General features: G+C 56.8%; 2 protein-coding genes across 4 annotated transcripts in view; one reads left to right on the top strand and one right to left on the bottom strand.

The window, feature by feature from the left end:
* The first annotated feature begins 189 nt into the window (after nt 1-189).
* Nucleotides 190-7690, top strand: ZNF276 (zinc finger protein 276). The gene is made up of 10 exons (XM_048316794.1): nt 190-1590; nt 1694-1746; nt 2347-2847; nt 3662-3740; nt 4805-4885; nt 5197-5307; nt 5384-5459; nt 5809-5926; nt 6170-6269; nt 6907-7690. Exons 1-10 carry the CDS (start codon nt 941-943, stop codon nt 7190-7192), a joined length of 2055 nt encoding a protein of 684 aa, XP_048172751.1. The 5' UTR covers nt 190-940; the 3' UTR covers nt 7193-7690.
* The window catches only part of FANCA (FA complementation group A), a 32703-nt gene continuing 24165 nt past the window's right edge, over nt 7600-16137 (bottom strand). For 2 of the 3 annotated variants that reach the window (XM_048316792.1, XM_048316793.1), the window contains exons 31-43: nt 16022-16088; nt 15638-15804; nt 15235-15340; nt 14317-14376; nt 13867-13971; nt 13151-13263; nt 12256-12397; nt 11127-11189; nt 9842-9947; nt 9394-9469; nt 8866-9007; nt 8218-8307; nt 7600-7864 (exon numbers count right to left, since the gene is read on the bottom strand). In XM_048316792.1, coding sequence (XP_048172749.1) covers nt 7757-7864; nt 8218-8307; nt 8866-9007; nt 9394-9469; nt 9842-9947; nt 11127-11189; nt 12256-12397; nt 13151-13263; nt 13867-13971; nt 14317-14376; nt 15235-15340; nt 15638-15804; nt 16022-16088 — 1345 coding nt within the window. In that variant the 3' untranslated portion in view covers nt 7600-7756. The remainder of the gene's footprint in view (nt 7865-8217; nt 8308-8865; nt 9008-9393; nt 9470-9841; nt 9948-11126; nt 11190-12255; nt 12398-13150; nt 13264-13866; nt 13972-14316; nt 14377-15234; nt 15341-15637; nt 15805-16021; nt 16089-16137) is intronic. The other variant, XR_007206369.1, reaches the window with a different exon arrangement.

Genomic DNA, 16137 nt, shown 5'->3' with positions numbered 1-16137 from the left:
AGGCAGGTGAGGCCCGAGCGCGGGGACCGGGGCGGGGGGAGCGGGGACACGGCCGGAGCCGCTTCCCCGGGTCCTGAGCCGCTGCGGGGCCACCGGCGGGACCGGCCGCCACCGGGACGGGCTGCGAGGACCGGCTATGGGCGAGCCCTTGGTGTGGCGGGGTTCCCTCCGCACTGCCGGGGTCAGACCTCCCGTCCCGGGGCTCGGTGCCGAGCGGGGGCAGGTCAGAACCGGCCCGTTTGTGTGGAGTTTCTTCCCCCCTGAAACACCGAACATCCCGGTGCCGGTAACGGCAAAGCAAGGAGGAATTCGGCACCCGGGGAGGGAGAGCGGGGGAATCTCCCGCTATTTCGGGGTGCTCGGCCACCGCCTGCTCCGGTTTGGGGGTGACCGGGACCCTCCCTCCGTCACGGTTTGAGTGTGGTCAGGACACTCCCGCCATCCTGTTTGGGGTGACTGGGACCTTCCTGCCATCCCGCTTTGGGGTGGCTGATATCCGCGCGTGTTGCAGCTGGGGCAGGAGATAAGCGGGATCTCCAGCGGCTCCCTTGGGTGCTGTGACACCGGCGCTGCCCCGGGAGGGCGGGTGGCTCACGGGGCACTCACAAACGGGGACTCGGGTCCCCCCCAAGACACTCCCCCAGCAGCTGCTGCCCTGTCCCACCACTGTCACCACCACTGTCACCACCCCCGCGGGCTGTGGTGAGACCCCCAGGGCTCGGAGCACGGCTGGGCTGGATCAGGGCCGGGAGGAGGCTGTGCTTAGGGTTCCCTTCACACTGCTGGGGTGCAGTGGAGGGATGGAAATTATTCCACAGAGCGGGAACGCCACAGGGCAGTGAACTGGGTGACACTTTTCATCCTGCCCCGCTATTCCGGGTTGGGAGCTGCATGTCCCCAGCTGCTGCCCCACTCCAGGGTGCTACTGGGGAGCTGAGGAATGGGACAGCCAGCACTGGGGCAGCCAAGGGACACAATGCCAGCTGTAAATACTTGGGAGATAAACACCGGGGAAGGGGAAGAACTGCTGAAACCAAAGGATGGCATTGGCAGAGGCCTGGGAACACCACAGCAGAGAGGAGGCTCTGCCACTGGGACAGTGGGGCCAGAAAGGGTGATTTTGGGTCAGCTGGTGTCAGAAGGGTCTTCTCCTGCCTGGATTTTCCTGGATTGCTTTGCTGAAGGCGGGGCTATGGAGGCAGCTGGGATGAAGGGAAGGGGAGCACCTTTGGGTGGATCAGTGCCATTCCTCAGCAGCCACGCTCGATCCTCCTCGGCAGGAATCGGCAGAGCCCTGAGCACCGGCTACTGCCGCCTGTGCCACGGGAAGTTCTCCTCGCGGAGCCTGCGCAATGCTTTCGGGAAGGTGCCCGTGCTGGGGGAGAACTCGGAGAAGCAGCGGCGCGTGGACCAGGTGTTCTTCGCCGACTTCCAGCGGCTGGTGGGCGTGGCGGTGCGGCAGGACCCCGCGCTGCCACAGTTCGTCTGCAAGAAATGCCATGCCCAGTTCTACAAGTGCCGCAGCGTCCTCCGGACCTTCATCCAGAGGGTGAATGCCTCGCCCACGGGCCACGCCAAGTCCAAAGGAAAGTACGTGGCCTTTCTTGCCTCCCGGGAGCAGCACGGTGCCATGTGTTGCCACGTGGTCCCTCCATGACCCTCAAATCCCACTGTGCCACTCTGGTTTTTGCAGGAGCAGCGAGGTCGAGGCGCAGCCGGGGATGGAAGGAGGTGCCTCCTGCCTGGGTGAGTGCTCACTCCCCTTTTCCTTCTGCCACGCCACCAGTGGAGGGCTGGGGTTGATGGGTGCTGAGAAGTGACCACATGCAGGAGGGTTCTGGTGTCCTTCAATAGGGCTGGTTCTCCTTCCTCCCTCTGGCTTCCCAGGAGAATCTTCACCTTCCTGAGCTGGGCCAGATAGGCACAGGCTCACCTCAGGGTGGGAAGAGCAGGCAGAGCAGATTTGGGTGGCAGTGCCAGGCCTGTCCCAGCTGCTGTCAGGCACTGGGGACAATTGGAAATACCCTGTGAAGCAAATGATGGAGGGAGGTGGTGGAGTCGCTGTCCCTGGAGGTGTTTAAGGAAAGACTGGATGTGACACTCAGTGCTCTGGTCAGGCAGGGTGGTGTTTGGTCACAGGTTGGACTCAGGGATCTCAGAGGACTTTTCCAACCTCAGTGGTTCTGTGATCCTGGCAGGCGCTGGGGCTGCCCTGCTCCAGCCCTCTGGGTGCAGCCCCTTGGGGTGGCTCCCACCTGCCTTTCTGGGGCAGCCCTGGGGGGAGCAGATCCACATCCCCATCCCCCCCGTGCCCAGGCCTGACTGTGCTGCCTCTCCCCTGGCCAGTTGACTTGATCACGTCCAGCCCGCAGTGCCTGCACAGCCTGGTGACGTGGACGCACACGCACGCCGGGAGCTGCGACTCGGTGCCCGGGCTGCGGAGCGTGCTCTCCTCCGAGTACTGCGGCATCATCCGCGCCGTCTGGGGCTGCGGGGACGGCCACGACTACGTCATGGACACGGACTCGGACTGCAGCTCCGTGCTGCTCGACAACGCCCTGTCCGTCAAACGGGAGTGGAGCAAGGGCACGGCGCAGCAGCGCTTGACTGACAACGGGGCCGGGGCGGACAATGCCGAGGCTGTTCCTGCTCCCAAAGCCCAGCACGCTCCAGTAAGGACAGCTCCTTGCCAGCAGCCCGCCAACAAAGGGACCACGGCGGTGCCACTGAATGTGGAGAACGAGCCGCCGCAGGACAGAGACCCGTCTCCCTCGCAGCTGGACAGCGCGGCCTCCGTCCGGGAGCAGGCCCTGCTGCAGCCCGTCTCCCCGCTGAGCACTGCCACAGGTAAGGGGTTTGCTTCCTGATCTCCCTCCTGGGGAAGGACAGGGAGCTGGAGAGGTGGCCCAGGGAGCAACAAGGGGCTGGGCCCTCTCCCTGGAGACTGCTGTTCCTCAAGGAGGGCGCAGATCCTTCTGGGCAGTGCTCAGCGATTGGCCTCTGATCAGGGAGGAGGGCGCTGAGCCATGCAGAAGGGACAGGGGAACACGGGGTCACCCTGCTGGCTCTGTGTGCTGTTCCCCTTCTGATAGAGGGGAGACCCTGCTGCCGTGCTCTTTCCAGAGGTACAGGATGGTCACTGGTTCCCCAGCACTGTTTGCTGGATGTTTCTTTCGGCTTGACCCTGAAGTTGGGTTTCCCTGCTCCACAGCAGCTGATGCTGAATCCCAGGATCCCCTTCTGTCCCTAAAGGAAAACTGCTGGGTGAACTGCCCCAAACGCCACTTCTAGAAGTGAGGAATTAACACCCATTTTGAGTTGCAGAAGGGGGACTGTGCTTAGCTCCCACACCCACGGGAGATGTCCGCTGCTGGATACAGGAATGGCAGCTGGGACTTGCCTAGGGACAAGTCTGTCAGTTATGGGTGTCACAGGAGGAACCAAAAGCTGCTCCTGGGAGCTGCAGGGTCAAGGTGGAGCACAGGGAGAGCCATTTCTGGGCAGAGGGGACAGTTTGGTTTAAACAGTCATTGATTGCCACGGAGCATGTGTTCCCCACGGTGTGACCACGCAAGTGCACCCGGAGCAGTCGGCTCCTCCTCGGCCGACATGGGTCTGCTGCTTTTCCTTGTAACGCACCGTGTTCTCCTTCATTCCCTAGGACAGTTGAGTGGGAAGCAGGTTCTGTCTGCAACGTCGGATGAGCGGGTAAAAGACGAGTTCAGTGACCTTTCTGAGGGGTGAGAGAAGAGTGGGTTTAAAATAGCCTAAATGTCTTCTTTGCCAGTGTGAACTCCCCCACCCAGAGAGCTCTTTTTCCACCAGCGTGGGGGCTCGGAGCGGTGGCTCTGCCGCAGCCACCGTGGAGCTCGTGGCTCTGAGGCTCTGAGCTCCCTCCTGTGCTCTGGGGGGTTTGCACACACGTGTGCTCCGTGCTTGTCGGCTGCTTCCAGCAATCCTGGCCCTGTTTTGTCCCCTCTCTGCGCTGGGGAAGGAGCCGTGCTGGGAGATGCTGCTCCAGCCCCATAACCCCCGGGCAGTTCCCTCCGTGGCTGGGGCTGCGGGAGAGCAGTGGGAGCGGGAATGCAGGCACGGGGTGGCACGAGGAGAAACCACCCCGTTTGCTCCCAGGGAAGCGGGAGGGACCTGGCAGCTCCACGGTCCGTTGTGAGCAAGGATTTGGCTCAGTCCAACACAGGTGTTTGGAATGGGGCTGTAAATACACAAGTGCAGGCGTTCCGAGTCTAAAGGGCCAAGTGCAGAGTGACTCCAGTGTCAGCTGAGCCTGTCAGCTGTCACATTAAAAGGGCAGCAACAATTTATTGCCTATTTCCTGTCTTCAGGAATTAATTGCTTCTTGTATGGCTTAAGGCCTAAAAGGAGGAAAAAGAAAAATCCAAATGTGGCTGTTACATTTGAGGGAACACAGAATGACCTGCAGCTTCATTAACCTGCGCCAGACAATTACGCGACGTTCTTGCTCCACAAAATTCCTTTTCCCGGTAGAGGAAGCGGCAACCACATCCCTCACCCATGAATAGATCCTTTCAGTAACAGCCGTTTTTTTGTTCTCCTGACAGTGGTTTGATTATTCTTGCAGAGTTTTAGCCCTAAAAGGTCCTGATTTGGGTCTTTGCTGGGTTCACCGGCGCTGTGTTTGCTCGGGGAGAGGACGGGGAGGAGAACACGTGGAGCGGCCGCCGTGCTGTGCCGTGGGGGAGATGGATGTGCTGGGAATGGGGAACTGCTGGTGCTGAGGGTCAGCCCGAGGTCACGTTGGTAAAGGGCAACTTCTCTCTCTCAGGGACTTCTTGAGCGATGATGAAAGCGAGAAGAGAAACGTGCAATCTTCAGATGACTCCTTCGAGCCTTACCCCGAGAAGAAGTAAGGGGCTCTCGGGGTGGGTGGGGGGGCGGGTGCCCACCCCCACAGGGCCAACATCTCTTTCCTTATGGCTCTGCTCCCTACACATTCCTGCCTGGGGGCCACGGAGGTGCCCCCAAGCTCCCCGTTGGGTTAAAGCTGGGCCGCATCCCTCATCCCCAGCCTGGCACAGCCACAGCCCAGCTCATCTGCCTGGGGCTGTGTGTGCTCCTGCTCTGCCAAGTCATAGTCAGCTGTAACAACTGGGGACACTTAGGTGGGTCTAAAACCAAGATCAAGTCTTAAACCACTGTCCTGGTTCTTTCTTGGAGGGTTTCTGGCAAGAAAAGTGACAATAAAGAAGCAAAGAAGGTGGAAGAGCCCAAAATAAGGAAGAAGCCAGGGCCTAAGCCAGGCTGGAAAAAAAAAATCAAATGTGAACGGTAAGGAGAGGGTCTGGCAGGGCTGGACCGGGCTGCAGCCCCACGCCCACACCACCTCACACACCTCTGCCTGCAGGGAGGAGCTGCCCACCATCTACAAGTGTCCTTACCAGGGCTGCACCGCTGTCTACAGAGGGGCTGATGGCATGAAGGTGAGCTCGGGCTCTGCTCCTGTCCCACACTGGTGGCTCCCAGTACTCCGGAGCCACTTCCATGTGAGCAGAGGATCCCTGATGGGTTTAATTCCCCGCCCTGCTCTACAGGAGGCAGTCAGTCACTAAAAGCAGCCTGCTGGGAGTCCTGGCCTTTTCCAGTCAGCTCTGGCTCTCCCTGTTCCTCCTGCCACTGGCTCACTGCCGTTGGAACAGGCTCCACAATGTCTGGCTAAAGCCCCTGCTGCCAGGGGTAGATCGGGATGCAAATCCTGGTTTTTCACATGGTGGTCTCGGTGTTCAGGGATCCAATTTGCTCCCTGACAGAAGCTCTGTCCTTGCTTTGCAGAAACACATCAAAGAGCACCACGAGGAGGTGCGGGAGAGGCCCTGCCCTCACCCTGGCTGCAACAAGGTGTTCATGATCGACCGGTACCTGCAGCGGCACGTCAAGCTCATCCACACAGGTGTGTGCCAGCAGGTGACAGGTCACAGACACCCCGCACCTCGTGGCACCACGGTTGGAGGTGCTGAGGCTCTGGGCGGGGGTGGCACCTCACGTGGGCCTGTGAATGGAACAAGGGGCACACAGAGGAACGCAAGGCAGGGGAGGGGTTCAGACTCCCGCAGGGAGCGTGGGCAGCTGCGTGTGCGGGGCACATTCCAGGAATGCAGCAGAATCCATGCCTCTCTCCTGTTGCTCGTGGCAGAGGTACGGAACTATATCTGTGATGAGTGTGGGCAGACCTTCAAGCAACGCAAACACCTCTCGGTCCATCAGATGCGGCACTCGGGAGCGAAGCCCCTGCAGTAAGTGATTCCACCAGGGAGCAAAGGGATCAGTCACTGACCCTGGCACAGTAATTCTGGGATACAAACCCTGCCTGGAGCTGGCAGCATCCTGGCTGGATCACTTTAAACGGAATGAATGAGGAGAGGGTCATGGAGCACCTCTGCTATGAGGAAAGGCTGGGAGTGCTGGGCGTGTTCAGCCTGGAGAAGATTCCAGGGAGACCTCAGAGCTGCTTCCAGGGCCTAAAGGGGCTCCAGGAGAGCTGCAGAGGGACTTGGGACAAGGTCCTGGAGTAACAGGACAAGGGGGAGTGGCTTCCCACTGCCAGGGGACAGAGTTAGATGGAATGTTGGAAAGATATTCTTTCCTGTGAGGATGGTGAGGCCCTGGCACAGGTTGTGGACTCCCCATCCCCGAAGTGTCCAAGGCCAGGTTGGACAGGGCTTGGAGCAATGTGGGATAGTGGAAGGTGTCCCTGCCCATGGCAGGGGGTGGGATGGGATGAGCTTTAAGGTCCCTTCCAACCCCAACCATTGCAGGATTCTGTGATTCAATGAAATGTCCATCCCCAGCGCCTGCTCCAGCCCCAGCGCTCTCCCCTGGGCTGAGTGAGGCAGCACCAGGCTGGTGCTGAGCCCCCTTTGCCTTCGGCAGGTGTGAGATCTGTGGGTTCCAGTGCCGCCAGCGCGCCTCCCTCAAGTACCACATGACCAAACACAAAGCAGAGGCGGAGCTGGAGTTCGCCTGCGACCAGTGCGGGAAGCGCTTCGAGAAGGCCCATAACCTCAACGTCCACATGTCCATGGTGCACCCTCTGACCCAGACTCAGGACAAAGCCAAGCCGCTGGAGCCAGAGCCCATCCTCCTCCTCACTACTTCAGGGACTGCGGAAGGCCAGGCGGTGAAGCCAGAAGTGACTGCACAGCCCGAGCCCACCTGAGGGGCCGGGGACGCGTGCCCAGCCCAGCCCCGTAGAAGCCGTACGGCAGTGGAGATTTTTAATCTACGTTTTAGTCTCCCAAAGAACTCCGTGGAATTAGCTTCAGCTTGCTCAGAAAAGGCTTGTTCTCATGCAGTGGTTTCCATGCTCACGTCTGATTCAGCAGTGTTGTACTAAGAGTGTCTAATCCCAGGGGAGGGGACGTTGGCAGCACCCCTTCGTGTCCCCAGCCCCACGCACACGTTGTAGAAACCAAGTTGGCCACGACTGTTCCCTGCCTGCACAGAGGTGCCCTCGGGGGTTCAAGGGGGACAGAGGACAGTGGGACAACTTTCAGGAGACATTTTGTTTTGGAAAAAGAAGAAAAAAAAAAAACAACAACATAATTATGATTCCCAAAGCAAGTCTAAACTGAAAATTTGTAACCTACTTTTTATTGTAACAAGAGCTTCATGGTTATGCTTGTAATAAATTATTTACAAAGTAATTTGAAAAAAATGGCCCAGGTGCGAAAGGTGGCTCCTTGTGCTGGGTGTAATGGGGGTGTTGGGCTGGGTGTGTTCCTCAGAACAGTTCCAGCTCTTCCTCCAGCTCCATGTCCACAGCAGGCCGTGAGAAGTGCAGGAGGGTGGCTCCCAGCTCCGGGTCAAGTTCTTCACAGGTGCTCAGGAGCTGGGGAGAGGGCAGGGAGCCGGTTTAGAGCTGCTCGTGCTTCCTCAAAGCTTCAGTTCCCGCTACACCGGAGCATTTTGCTGCCTCTCAGCCAAGCACAGGCAGAGGAGGGGGAAACTTCCACTCATGCCTTTGGCTGTGCCTGACACTTCCCTCAGCCCAAGCGGGAATGACCGCACGAGGGCAGGGTTTGATGGGCTGGGCACGGTGGAGGATGTGGCCATGGCACCGGCTGAGCAGCAGGTGTCCCCCTGCTCCCAGGTGCGTTAGGGAAGCGGGATCAGTGCCCGAGGGAGCCGCAGCAGCACTCCCAGCTCACACACCGGGAGAAGAGGGAGAACGCCTGCACGTACCGGCTGTGTGTTCCCAAAGCTCCGGGCAGGGCAGTGGGGGATGGCTCCCAGCAGGAACCGCCGGGCTGCAGAGATCAACTCCAAGGGATCCTGCACGACACGGGAGAGACACAGCCATGGGTGCCCGGCAAAACGTCTCCCTCAGCACAGTCCCTACTCCAGAAGAGAAGCAGGAGCCACAACCCCACCCCTGAGGCTGTCACAGCTCAGAGGGCAGGGGGTGTTTGGGGTTTGGGAGCACCCCAGGGCCTGCTGCCAGCAAAGGCACCTGCACGAGCTCTCTGCTCTGCACAGGAAGATGGGAACAAGAGGGATACTGCAAGTGCTGCTGCAGGGGAAGAGCTAAAGAATAGGAGCAGTTACAAGAGGTTTTAAGCTGAAAAGGGGTAGATTTAGACTGGATATTAGGAAGACATTTTCACTTGTGAGGGTGGGGAGGCCCTGGCACAGGGTACCCAGAGAAGCTGTGGCTGCCCCTGGATCCCTGGCAGTGCCCAAGGCCAGGTTGGACAGGGCTTGGAGCACCCTGGGCTTGTGGAAGGTGTCCCTGCCCATGGCAGGGGATGGGACAGGATGAGCTTTAAGGTCATTTCCAATCCAAACCATTCTGGGTCTGTGATAGAAAAAAAGAGTCCAAGCATTGCTTACATGCTCTGCAGGGTTTTGATCAGACTGTGGCAGGACTTGCCCTTCCATAAAGAGCTGGAGCAGCTGGATGTACAGCTGGAGTGCCACGCCGAGGAAGGTCGGATCTCTCTGGAGCAGCTCCCGGTGGAAGCAGGGGGTGAGGCTGGAGGAGGTCACACAGGGGCTCTGTTAGCTCTGGGTCCATGGGACACACACAGGCACAAGGAAAACTACAGCTGCTGCTCTGCCCTGTGTGATTTGAGTCCCACTGTGTGCAGGGCCACCCCAGGAAGCGAAGGTGGCTCCAAAATCTTGTGTTTGGAGCACAAGGCTGAAGGAAAACTTTTAACTAAGTTCTTTAGCAAAAGACACAGGGCTCCTTAAACAGCATCGTGCTCTGATGAGGGGTCCTCTCCTCCGCAGCTCAGCTAAGAGGTAACTGTGCTCACCTACAGGCCAGCAGTGCTGCTGCCTCCATGCCAGCTGCTGTGGATGCCAACCCTCCCCCAGAGCCCCCTCACTCCTCCTTCCCAGCCCAGCAGGAGTCACCTGTAGAATGCCAGGGGCAGGAGCCGGGTGTGGCGGTCCGAGGCCGCGCTGCGCAGGACATGGCACTGCCCAGGGCCTGCGAGGACAGGGAGGAACACTGAGCACCTTCAGAGGGCCTCACATCACCTTTCACACTTCTGGAGCAGCACAAGGGCTGCACAGTTTCCTTCCAGCCCACAATAAATACGGGGGCTTGGGGGTGCTAACCAACAAGAGAAGCAAGTTGTCCCCTCAGGCTTTCTCTACCAGCAGGAACAAACCTGAGTTCAGTCATTCCTGATCGTCACTTGGGTCTGCCAAACTCTGGGGTAGAAGCAGGATGTTTTCTCAGCTTTCACACAAGTGTTTTTTGTGCTGCTTCCAAAGGGCCAGCAGCCCCTTCTCCCAGGGACACTCCAACCCAAGGGATGGGTCACTCGTCCTTCCACCCCTTGGGGACAGGACTCACCTCTCTCTGCCGAATGGAAGAGCAGGAGCCAGGATGTGCCCCTCTCTTCCAGGCACTGCAAGATCTCCAGGGACCATTCCAGAGACATCTGAAAATCCACTCCTTCCTGGGTGTCAGAAAGGAGAGGTCTGGTTTGTCTTGGGCTGTAGTTACACCGAAGCAGAAAGGAACCCCCACAGGAGACTGCACATGAAGCGCTCTGCTAACGGACCCGAAGAATTCAGCCCAAGTCCTTCCCCTCACCTGGCAGCCTGGATTCCCCCAGGAAACTGGGCACCAGAGCAAGGCAGTGTCCTCCTCACCAAATCAGGCCACCACAGGGCTCAGCTGAGAGAGGGGAAAGCTGCACCGTGGAATGGTTTGGGTTGGAAGGGACCCTAAAGATCATCCAGTCCCACCCCCTGTCATGGGCAGGGACACCTTCCACTAGCCCAGGTTGCTCCAAGCCCCATCCAACCTGGATTAATCAACAGACCACTGCACGTCCTACACCCACCCCACTGGAGCAGCTTTTGTCCTCTCTAACCTTTCTAGTGACGTGTCTTGGGATTATTGTGGGGTTTCTTTTTTCATTACTCATTTTACATGGATTAACCTCCCAGCTCTGTCTGCTCAAGATGTTTCTCTCCTCCCTGGCTCTTCCCCCAGACTCTCCCACGGGCAGACTGAGACCAGTTGGTTATTTTTGCCTTGAATCTGCTCCCTGATCCCATCTGTGAGGTGACTCCCCAAACGGCTGCACTTCAAAGCTGAGGTGACAGCAAAGGGACAGAAACAAGCCTTCACAGGCAGCAGGATGCTCAGGGCAGGCAGCTGCTGGAAGTTCCTGTCATCTTTGCTCCTTCGCTTAATAGCATTAAACCATTTGGAAACTAATGTTCCTCCTCGCTGGGCAGCCCTTCTCCCATGAAGTAGCACATTCCAGCCTGAGGAAAAACATCATCTGACAGATGTGAGATGCTACACAAAAGCTGAGCAAGACATGAGGTTCCTGAACTACCTGGGAGGTGTGAAGTCTGAAGAGGAAACTGAAAACAGTAAATCATCCAGGATGAGAAGTGAAAGTAGTGAAAAGGGAGATAACGTCAGTGAGAGGAAAACACAGGTTTAATCTGATGGGAACAGAAGGGCTTTCAGCAGGCTTGTCTGGGGTGTTGCTGATCCCTTCCTCCTGGCAGAACAAGCTCCTAGCCTTCCCAGTGCTGCTACAAAGCATTTTCGGGCAGCAAACCAAGCTGATCAGACACATCCACTGCCATGAGAATTCCCTCGGGGCTGAACTCACCTTTGGTGCTATTCTGGCTGAGATGAGATCCAGGAGTGAGAAGAACAGCAGAGCAACAAGGAGCTGCAGGGGAGAGAGGCTGCCTGTTAGTTGTACCTGTAGTGATGACCTGGAACTCGACCTTCCCAATCAGGGAATACAAACATCTCACCAGGTACCTTCCCAGGCTGGACCTGGATGAACTACAGAGTGTTTCACCTGCTGGGACCCCAGTTCCCCTCAGCCCTCCCACGGTTCTCACTGGCCCTGGCACCCTCCAGGAATGCTGAGCTGAAAGCTGCAGCTGTTCCCCGTGTACCAAGTGTGCTCAGTGACACCAGGTTCTGACTGGCAGCTCCTGGCTCCAGACCAGTACCAACAGTGGAGGAGTCAATCCCACAGGAAGAGGAGCTGCTGCCTGGAGCAATAAAACCTCCACAGTAAACACGAGGCCCAGGTTCTGCTTCAGCACTGGCACCTGTGAGCCTCTGGCACAGGGACACTTCCCGTGCTGAGCTCTGATCCTGGCTCTTCCCTGGAAAATCCACAGCCAGAACTGCCAGGCAGCAGCCCGGCTTCCTCCTCAGCAGAGCCCTCCGGGGAACTCCCCTTGCACTGGGGTGACAGACAGAGCCATTTCCTGGACCAGACTTGGGAAAACCCTCAGGAAATCTGTCTCTGGGAATCGCAGCATAACTTCCCAGAGCCCCTAAGATGCCTGTGCTGCTGTCTCACAGACTTCCTGCATCTCCTTAACTTTCCAGCCAAGTTGCCCGAGCTAAAACCCACAAGGACTGCTGTTGTTGGAGGGAGAGGGAATCCTGGCAGGCCATGGATGGAGCTTTCCATCACTGCAGGGCCCTCTCCAGCTTCAGCTTTTAATGCGGCTGTTGAGAAGCCCTCCCTGACTTCACAGGAGCCAGAGTCTGAGTTAAAACTTTAAGCTTGGAACAACTTTGCCTTTAGGATAAGAATTTAGCAACTGGCAATTTATAGCCACCTTTTATCAACTAGCCACCAGCAAGATTTCCCAACAGGGATTACCAGGGATGCAGCACTATCTCAGGACAACTTCTCTCAGTTAAAGACCTCCTATTTCTAGTTTTCAGGTGTAGGGAAGAGAAGACACATAAAATGCACCCAGCCTTGCCTGCTCTGCTTCAGCCCCCAGCCTCTCCAGTGCCTCCTTCCCTCGTCCTCGTGGTGACTGCTGCAGGATGGCACTGTGGAGGAAGGCAGCTGAGAGCCAAGAGGGGTCACAGAGAGGGAAAACTGCTCCTGAACAAAGGAACCTGGGAAACAGAACAAACATGTCAAGGGTTTGGACATAAAAAAGGGGAAAAAGCACAGCTGTGAATGAGGAGGAAATCGGGGAGTTGGGCAAAGGTGCAAGTTTGTGACTGGGACAAAAAAGTAAATCATTCTCTCCATTTTGTTTTCCCTGTAGTTGGGTGCTACCTGGAGACAGCTGTAAAAAAGCCAAAGTCTAGAAGCAGACAGAAGCATTCCCAAATCTCTTTTATCAGCAGTTGGACAGGCAGTAACTCTACACTACAGAAGCATGTGATTATCACCTGCCATAACCTGCAAAGAGATTCTTACATAAACTCCCAGCTTTTGGAGAAAAGCTGCAGGGCACTGACAGACCGTGTAAGGAGAGGTAAAGAAGGAAGCAAGCAGCCAGTGAGCAGCTTCAGGAGCCAGCGAGCAGCTTCAGGAGCCCAGATGCCCCAAATCCAGGGAGCAAAGGGTGCGGCAGCTCCCAGGAGTGACTCAATGCCTGCGGAGGCTGTGCCTAACCAGGACTCTGCCTCCCAGCCTCCTCTGCAGAGATCCCCTTTTCCCTGTGGGGAAGCACTCTGACCCACATTGCACACAGGGCCAGACTAAATAATTAGAATGACCCATTTTGAGTTTAAGCCCTGCAGAGGAGTCTGTCTAGAGCTGTCCTGCAAGCCTCAGCCCACGTGAGCATCCCATCCTGCCTGGCCTCCAGGGCTGGTCCCTCCAGGACAGCAGCTCCACGCTCCATCCCTCACACACACCTGGTGCCTGAGCCATGCCAGCTCCTCAGTCTGTCCAGTTCTTCTGCAAGTGGAGCCCCAAAGAGTCTCTTCCACTGAGAGCAAAGCACTGGCTCCAGCCTCGGCCACCAAAGCTGGGGACAAAGACGGAAGCCAGCAGCATTAGGGGTGGGGCCTCAGTGGTTGCTTGCAGTCTGGTACAGCCAGGTACTCAAGGAAAGGTTTTTCCCCTCTCCTTAGTGAAGAAGCCCAGGCTGTACATGCACACATCAGAAATGGGAGAAATGTCACGCCCTGGAAATGCAGAGGCTCACACCAGGCTGCCCTGGGACTCCTCTGGCAGGAGCAGCCAGAATGAAAGAACCGTTCCACAGAGGTGATGGCCACGCTCAACACATGCACCAAAACCTGTGTAAAACTGCACATGAGGAGTTACACACAGGAGAGAGGAAAAAAAAGGGATTTTTTGGCATTTTGGTTGCTTGTGATGTAACCACCAGCCCACACAGTGCATCAGAGACCAGGACAAGCCTCCAGCTCACCTCTCTGGAACAGCCCCTGTGGCAGCACCCCAAGAGCTGGGGTCAGTGATACCAAGGGCTCAAAAACACCCTGCACATTTCCAAAGGCTTTAAGAGTTTCTGCTGGATGTTGCACACTTAGATAGTGTTTAACACAAGCTCTGAACTGGTGCTGCATTTCTCCCAAAATCAGAGAGCCAAAAGGAGATCAGTTACCGCTGCAGAGAGGAGCACCACGGGACACTTAGTTTGACACTTTGCTAGAGCCTCGTTGACCCCTTCTGCTGCATCCTCACAGTCCAAGCTGGCATTAAGCAGGCCCTGGAAGAGGACAAATGACAGGGTGACTCCACACATCCCTCTCTGCTGCTCCAAGTCCCTCACTGAGCGTGTGTAAACTGATCTGAGATAACTGTAGGGGTCAGCACGGCTCAGCAAAAGAAATGTGTACCAACAGCTCCTTCCCCCACCAGCTTTGCTGCATTGTATTAAAATTCACCTCCACCGCTACTTCCTCCTGCTGCTTCCCCTCATCTTCCTGGATTACCGCTCTTCTCGGAATTACATCAAGGGTTCTCAGAAGGAGGGTACAAAGGGGACACCTCATGTATCAGGAGGAAAGCTCTGAGCAGGGACAGTGAGGCAGAGTGACAAAAGCAGCATTACCCTGAAGAAGTGAGCTGTGATGTCGTAGGAGAGCGCGTACCCTCTGGAACAGACGTTCTTCTGCAGGAAGACATGGAGAGGGAAAAGAAAATCATCATTCCTTGCCTTTGGAATGTGATTTCCTTAGAGCATTTCGGGTGTCTGGCAGAGAGGGGCTCAGGCAGCACAGAACCACACCGTGAGTCCTGCAGGCCAGCTCAGGTGGCAGGAACGTGGTTTCCACATAAAGCACTCCCACGGACCTGAGCTGCACGGCGCCCACGTCCCTGCCCACCCCGAGCCCAGGGCGGCAGCAGCAGATGGCTTAACAGTCTTGGGGTGAACAGAGGTTTCTGGCTGTGCCTAATATCACAGTGCAGGAGGGCCTGGAAAGGCCAGTCAGGACGAATAAACAGAAATCAGCTGTCCTTGGAGCACAAAGCAGTGTCCTGAGGGACCTGCAAGGCAAATGACCTTCCAGAAAGCTGCAGGGATGTCCCTGGGTGTTTCTCAGGAGGATGAGGAGGATCTCACTCTACAGCAAAACAGTTCAAGGCCCTGGCATGACAGAGGGATTGGAGAAGGGCTCATGCTCAACCCCTTCCAGGCCTCCATGGAAACGCTGGAGGTTTGTCTGTAACCCACTTCACCAAACAAAGCGACTCCCAAGGATTTGCTCTCAATAGTGTAAAATGCCACCAAAGTTCCAAATGAATGAACCCAAAAGTCACAGAATCATGGAATGATTTGGGTTGGAAAGGACCATGGGTAGGAACACCTTCCATAGACCAGGTTGCTCCAACTTGGCCTTGAACACTTCCAGGGATGGGGCAGCCACAGCTTTTCTGGGTAGTTTGGATGCGACCTCCTTCCCTAAATTCAAATGTGAGGTCTTTGTCTAGAGCATTTAGCAATCACCACTTGGCTCACGTCACCTACCAGCTCCGAGTTCACAAAACAAAAAAAGTCGTCACAGTCCAGCACTGTTGTGTTTCCTTTCCAGCACGTGGTGATCAGGGTGGATGCAGGGAGCCCGACCAGAATCCTTCAGCAGGGAAGAATGAAATATTGAGGTTACTGTCAGGGAGAGAACCAGCCTCCCCATGAAGATGTGTGACACCCAGCCCGCTGCAGGGGCGACTCGTAGCCCAAGATGGCCCATGGAAACACAGCTAATTCCAGTGGGTGCCAGGGAATAAGTGTCCCCTGCACAGTTGTCCCCATGACATCCAGTGCCACTGTCCCTTGCTGTGGAACCAGAGGGGAAGACACTGCACACAGCACCCTGCCCCGAGCAGCAGTGTTGCTGGGGGCATTCCCAGCTGCTCAGGCCTGCACTTACCTTCTGTGCAGCAGCAGCTCCTGCTGCCTCCACAGCTGCTCTCCCAGAGCAGATCCATGCTGGCTGGCTGTCAGTCTTCCCCGGAGAATCTCGAACAGGAAGTGTTTCTGGGCAGCTGAGCAGCCAGGAAGCAGCTTTGGCCTGCACCTCAGCTCCAGCACCAGCTCCTGAACAGGGTGGTGGAGAAACCAGTGAGGGCCACACACCAGCCTGCTCTCCAACCCTCTTTGTTTCTCTGAAGCAACCAGAGATGAAAAAGAACCTCTCCCCATCCCCACAGCACTGCCCACATGTGAGAGCTGAATGGAGCCTTGCCAACAGCGAGGAATGAGGGAATACTTTGGTCAAGTTCAAGGACTGAACATCCTCAGAGTCTGAAATCACCTGCAGCCTGCAGAGAATCTCCGGGCTGACCGATATCTTCGACTGGCCACAGCCACCCAGGTCCAGCCTGAAATTAGGGGACACACGAGGTAACTCACCCTGCTAGCCCAGGGGAC

This window comes from Corvus hawaiiensis, chromosome 12, assembly GCF_020740725.1.
Source record: "Corvus hawaiiensis isolate bCorHaw1 chromosome 12, bCorHaw1.pri.cur, whole genome shotgun sequence".
Lineage (NCBI taxonomy): Eukaryota > Metazoa > Chordata > Aves > Passeriformes > Corvidae > Corvus > Corvus hawaiiensis.
The sequence above is the reverse complement of the archived record's forward strand: the minus strand, read 5'-3'. Positions and strand labels throughout refer to the sequence as shown.